This window comes from Fukomys damarensis, unplaced genomic scaffold, assembly GCF_012274545.1.
Source record: "Fukomys damarensis isolate Sample0158 unplaced genomic scaffold, DMR_v1.0_HiC HiC_scaffold_21, whole genome shotgun sequence".
In the NCBI taxonomy this organism is placed as follows: Eukaryota; Metazoa; Chordata; class Mammalia; order Rodentia; family Bathyergidae; genus Fukomys; species Fukomys damarensis.
In genome coordinates, this window is record NW_022900933.1 from 38307728 (window position 1) to 38314335 (window position 6608).

The 6608-nt window shown below is 38.3% G+C and overlaps 1 protein-coding gene across 1 annotated transcript in view; it reads left to right on the forward strand.

Moving 5' to 3' along the window:
* Positions 1 to 5216, forward strand: part of LOC104851858 (beclin-1-like) — a 109928-nt gene extending 104712 nt beyond the window's left edge. The window contains 3 exon segments of the mRNA XM_033766740.1: positions 3855 to 4906; positions 4908 to 4991; positions 4993 to 5216. Of these exon segments, the coding sequence (XP_033622631.1) occupies positions 3855 to 4906; positions 4908 to 4991; positions 4993 to 5163 (1307 nt within the window). The 3' untranslated portion in view covers positions 5164 to 5216.
* Positions 5217 to 6608: the final 1392 nt, after the last annotated feature.

A 6608-nucleotide genomic window follows, 5' to 3' on the forward strand; every position in this document is an offset into this window, starting at 1 on the left:
AGGAATTGAAATTATCCCATGTATATTATTAGATCATGGTGCAGTGAAATTAGAGATCAATAGCAAAAGAAAGCACGAGAATTTCTTAAACATGGAAATTGAACAACACACTACCAAACAGCTAATGAGCCGCAGAGGAAATTAAAGAAGAAATGATAGTTTCTACAATCAAATGTCAATGCCAGTACAACACATTGGAATCTAAGGGACACAATAAATGCAGTCTTAGGGAAATTCATCACAGTAAATACTCATATTAGGAAGATAGAGCAGGCTCAAATAAACAACCTAATGCTGAACTTCAGGATTCTAGAAAAAGAAGAGCAGGATAAACCCAGAGTTCATGGAAGGAAGTGAGTTACAAATATCAGAGCAGAAACCAATGCAATGGTGAATAAATGATACAAAAAAATCAATGAAGCAAAGATTTAGTTCTTTAAAAGAATAAACAAAACTGACATACCCTTAGCCAATCTTATCAAAGAGGAAAGAAAATGCCTAAATCCAAATAGGAATGAAAAGGATGAAATTACAATGTAACCAGCAGAGGATCATCAATACCTTTTCTGAGAACTTACACGCCAATAAGATGGAAAACACAGAAGAAATAGATACATATGAATTACCAAAGTTGGATGAATAAGACCTAAAAATTCAAAACAACCCAATATCAATCAACAAAATTGAAAACATAGTTAAAAACTTAATAACTAAGGTCTGGGAATTCAGCTCAACAGCATAGTGCCTGGCTGCTAAGCATGAGGTCCTGAGTTCAATCCCTGGTACCAAAACAAAAAACAAAAAAAACTTACTAAGAGAAGCCCAGGTCCCGATGGCTTCACTTCTGAATTCTGTAAGACATTTAGAGAATAACTATTGCTGCTACTGTTTAAACTCTTCAATGAGATTGAAAGGCAAGCATACTCCAAAATTCATTCCTGGAGCAAGCAACTTCTTAATCCCCAAAGCAGAGATAGACACAACTGAAAAAGAGAGCTATAGGTGAATCTTCTTAAAGAACATAGATTCCAAAATCATCAACAAAATATAGCCAAACAGAATGCAGAAGATTATCAAGATCATATACCTTGATGAAGTGGGATTCATCCCAGGGATGTAGGGATGGTTCAACATATACAAATCAATAAATGTAATACACGATATTAATAGAGCCAAGGACTAAAACCATGTGATCATCTCAATAGATGCAGAAAAATCATTCAACAAAATCCAACACCCGTTCATGATTAAAAAAAAAACCCTACAGACAGTTAGTATGGACAATCTCTAATAAAAGCCATCTATGAAAACAGCCAATCTCAAACTAAATACTCAAAAACTGAAATTCTTCATACTTAAATTAGGAACAAGACAAGGATATCCACTATTACCACTCCTGCTCAATATAGTTCTGGATATATTAGCTACAGCAATTAGACAAGAGAAAGAAATAAAAGGAATAAAGATAGGAAATGGAGAAGTGAAATTGTCATTATTTGCAGATGACCTGATACTCTATAGAAGATCCCAAGAACTCCATCAAGTCTTCTAGACTTAATAACCAAATTTAGTAGAGTAGCTGGATACAAATTCAACACACAAAAATCAATAGCCTTTCTGCATATGAACAATGGACTCATTGAGAGAGAATCTGGTGAAACAACTCTGAAAATAGCATAAAAAATTGAAATACTTAGGAATCAACCTAACAAAATAAATCAAAGACCTCTACTCTGAAAACTATAGTAGTCTGAAAAAAGAGATCAAAGAAGATATCAGAAAATGGAAAGAAATACCTTGCTCCTGAGTAGGAACAACCAACACAGTGATAATGGCCATAATTCCAAAACTGCTATATAGATCCAATGCAATCCCAATTGAAATTCCAATAGCAGTTTACAGCCATACCACCCTGAAACATCTAATCTCACCTTACCTGAAATTCCAACAGCATACTTCACAGAGCTTGAGAAAACTATCCAAAAATTCATTTGGAACCAGAAGAGACCTAAAATAGCAAAAGCAATTTTAGACATCAAAGACAAGGTAGGGGGTATCACTATCCTCAACTTGAAACTATACTACAAACCTACTGTTATAAAACCAGCATGGTACTGGCCAAGAAAGAGACCTAAAGATCAGTGGATCAAAATGTATGATAGATTTTGTAGAAGAGGAATAAAAGGTCCAAAAGAGAAGGGAAATTGGGAGGGTAAGGGAAATGAAAGAAAGAAATATGAGAAAAGAAAAAATGGATACAAAGTATTTGTAAAAAGAGATATGGAGGGGTTGAAGGGAGGACAGCAGGACAGGGAAAAAATAAGAACCAATATTTATTATGCAAAAGTACAAATTCCCAACAATTAATGCTAGCATATTGTATACCTAAAATGTACCAATAAAGTTAATTATTTAAAAAAATGAATACAGCTAAGCAAAAGGGAAAAACTTACAAAATCAGCAACAGGAAAATATTGTAATACCAGGAATAAGTCATCATTTCTCAGTAACAACTTTCAGTGTGAATGGTCTTAATTCCTTTTGAAAAGACACAGATTGGCAGAATGAATCAAGAAACAAAACCAATAATATGCAGAATTAAAAAACACATTTATTTTAAAAGGACTCACAGACTAAAAATTCAAAATATAGGAAAAAAATAGCCCATGCAATGAGAACATGGAAAAAAGAAATAGTGGCTATCCTAATTTCAGGCAAAGTGGATTCCAAGCCAGGACTGCTGTGAAAAAAAAGATGGTCTCTACATATTGGTTAAAGGAACAATTTAATAGGAAGAGATAACAATTATAAACATATATACACCAAATACTGGCATATCAAACTTCCTAAAACAAACACTAATGGATATGAAAAATCAAATAAGCATCAATATGATTGTAATGGGTAATCTCAGTTACCATACTGTCTCAAATATCAGATCAGCTAGAAAAAAATTCAATGAAGAAATATCACAGTTGAACCAAACCTTCAAAGAAATGGAATTATATCTACAGCATGTTCCACTCAACAAAATAAGGAAAGAAAAGATTCAAATCCATGCAATTAGAAATGAAAAAAGGCAAAATCACAACTGTGGAAATCCAGAAGATCATTAGTAACTTCTTTGAGAAACTGTATTCTAATAAAATGGAAAGTTCAGAAGAAATGGACAGTTTCCTAGATATATGTGAACTACTAAAGCAGAACCAAGAAGATATAAAAATCCTGAATAGTCCAGTATCAGTCAATAAAATTGAAGAAGCAATAAAAAAATTACCAACTAAGAAAATTCAACAGGTCCTGATGGATTCATTGCTGAATTCTACAAGAACTTTAGAGAAGATGTAATATCAACACATGACACACTCTTTAAGTATATTGAAAGAGAATCAGTACTCCCAAATTCTTTCCTGAAAGTAAGCATTACTCTGTTTCAAAAATAAGAAGAGGACCCAACCAATAAGAAGAACTACAGGTCAGTGTCTTTAATGAACACAGATGCAGAAACCCTCAATATGATACTGTCAAACAGAATACAGCAAATTATCAGAAAGATCATACATCATGACCAAGTAGGATTTATTCCAGGGATGCAGGAATTGTGCAACATATGCAAATCAATACATGCAATACACCACATAAAACTAAGGGCAAAACTCACATAACCATCTCAATAGATACAGAAAAATATTTGACAAAATGCAACATCCATTCATAATAAAAAACTGAACAAACCCTGAACAAAATAGATGTAGAAGGTTTTTATCTTACCTGATTAAAAACTGTCTATTACAAACTAACAGTTAACATCATAGTAAATATAAAGACTCTGAAAGCTTTCCCTCTAAAATTAGGCACAATCCAGCGCTGCAGCCAGCCCCTGAAACTGGACACCAGCTTCAAGATCCTGGACCAAGTCATCATCCAGGAGCTCACAGCCCCATTACTTACCACAGCCCAGGTGAAACCAGGAGAGACCCAGGAGGAAGAGGCCAACCCAGGGGAGGAACCATTTGTGGAAACCTGCCAGGACGGCGTCTCCCGCCGGTTCATCCCCCGAGCCAGGACGCTGTCTACAGAGAGCGCCAACAGCTTCACACTCATCGGGGAGGCATCCGGCGGCGATACCATGGAGAACCTCAGCCGCAGACTGAAGGTCACTGGGGACCTTTTTGACATCATGTCGGGCCAGACAGATGTGGACCACTCGCTGTGTGAGGAGTGTACAGATACACTGCTGGGCCGGCTGGACACGCAGCTCCATGTCACCGGGAATGAGTGTCAGAACTACAAGCGCTGTTTGGAGATCCTGGAGCAGATGAACCAGGATGACATTGAGCAACTGCAGCGGGAGTTGAAGGAGCTCACCCTGGAGGAGGAGCGGCTGATCCAGGAGCTAGAGGAGGTGGAAAAGAACCGCAAAGTGGTGGCCGAGAACTTGGAGACGGTGCAGGCAGAGGCAGAGCGGCTGGACCAGGAGGAAGCCCAGTACCAGCGGGAATACAAAGAGTTTAAATGGCAGCAGCCGGAGCTGGATGATGAGCTGAAGAGTGTAGAGAACCAGATGCGCTATGCGCAGGTGCAGCTGGACAAGTTGAAGAAGACCAACGTCTTCAACGCCACCTTCCACATCTGGCACAGCGGGCAGTTCGGCACCATCAATAACTTCAGGCTGGGGGGCCTACCCAGCGTCCCTGTGGAGTGGAACGAGATCAATGCTGCGTGGAGCCAGACTGTGCTGCTGCGGCACGCCCTGGCCAACAAGATGGGTCTGAGGTTTCAGAGGTATCGACTTGTTCCCTATGGAAACCATTCATACCTGGAGTCCCTGGCAGACAAATCCAAGGAGCTGCCATTGTACTGTCCTGGGGGGCTGAGGTTTTTCTGGGACAAAAAATTCGACCACCATGGCCATGGTGGCTTTCCTGGACTGTGTGCAGCAGTTCAAAGAGGAGGTGGAGAAAGGCGAGACACGGTTTTGTCTTCCATACAAGGATGGACGTGGAGAAAGGCAAGATTGAGGATACTGGCGGCAGTGGGGGCTCCTACTCCATCAAAACCCAGTTCAACTCTGAGGAGCAGTGGACAAAAGCACTCAAGTTCATGCTGACCAATCTGAAGTGGGGTCTTGCCTGGGTTTCCTCACAGTTTTATAACAAATGACTTTTTTTTTTTCCTTAGGGGGATGTCTGCCTAAAAGACTAAATTTTGTTTTGTTTTGTTTGAAAAAAAATGTTTTGAATTTGGGTGATATTAAACAGCACATGTTTACAATACCAAAAGAGACAAAAGCCACTTTACCTTAAGGTGTGGTGTGACAGGTGGCACACCTCTGCGGCCACCAACCCTGGCCTAGTTTTGACTCAACCCCAAGCTTTCCTTTCCTTCTCTCCCTGAAAAACAACTAACTTAATTTTCCTTCTTTTGTACTGAGTTGAATTGAAGTTGATGTATTTTCACTGGATTTTATCTTTCTCAACTTCTTGCATTTAAAATATGGAATAGAAACTGTGGTCTCCACCGAGATGCTGAGATGTGTGAGGCGCACATTGGATGACACGGAAAATGTCTTAGCTCTGCCCGGCCACCATGTGACACGGTCACGTGATGCCCTCCCAGGAGCCTGACACTGAACCTCTCCTCCCTGGGTTCCTTAGTGAACCCTGATCTGGGCACCCTGTAGCATGGCAGGGACAGGGTTTGGTCTGTTTGGGATGTTCGAGAGGTTGCATTATTTGTAATAAAAGGTTTGCTACAGTGAAAAAAAAAATTAGGCACAAGACAAAGATCTCTGTTACTACCACTCTTGTTCAATATAGTTCTCAAAAAAGACAGAGCAATTAGACAAGAGAAAGAAATAAAAGAGGTATGGAAAGGAAAAGTCTTATTTTTTTACTTCTTTGTACAGTGCACCTTGACTTACGAACTCAATTCACTCACAGAGGTGGGTTGTAACTCAAGTTGGTTATAAGTCAAGACTATTTTTCCTATTCAAATGATGGAAATATCCATAATACATTCTCAACCTCCCAAAGCATCCCTTTGCTAACTTTTTCATAATAAAAAGGCTTGTATAATGTACATAAATTACCAGAAACATCAATAATTTTCCGCCTAGTGTATTCACCAAAAAGTTATAAAACTTGCCTATTTTACTAGAAAAAATTTCATGATGAGGAGTGTCTTGAGTAGTAAAATTTGCTCCTCTCTACATTTCTTTTTTATTGTGTGTTTTGTTTAATACTTGCATTGTTTCTATAGCACAATTATAGCAATCTTTAAATTTACTTTTCATTACAAATATTTGTCAAGATTTGTTTCAGAAACACTTTTCCCACTCACTTTCACATGTGCCCAGACACACTACAAAAAATTCATTCATAACACAGTAAGAGCAGACATTACTCACGTAAACTCTTCCATTAATTTCCCATAATGAAAAAAAACATAGAATTATAGATAATGGATAAGGCTCATAGATTTAGCTCAAATTCCACAAAAGACCAAGGATGCTTGTTCACTTTTGGTTACAATGAATGCTGAAAGTGGACCCCTCGCTTCCACTCATGAAATGTAACTTCACAACCCAGTAAATGCATTTCAGGATA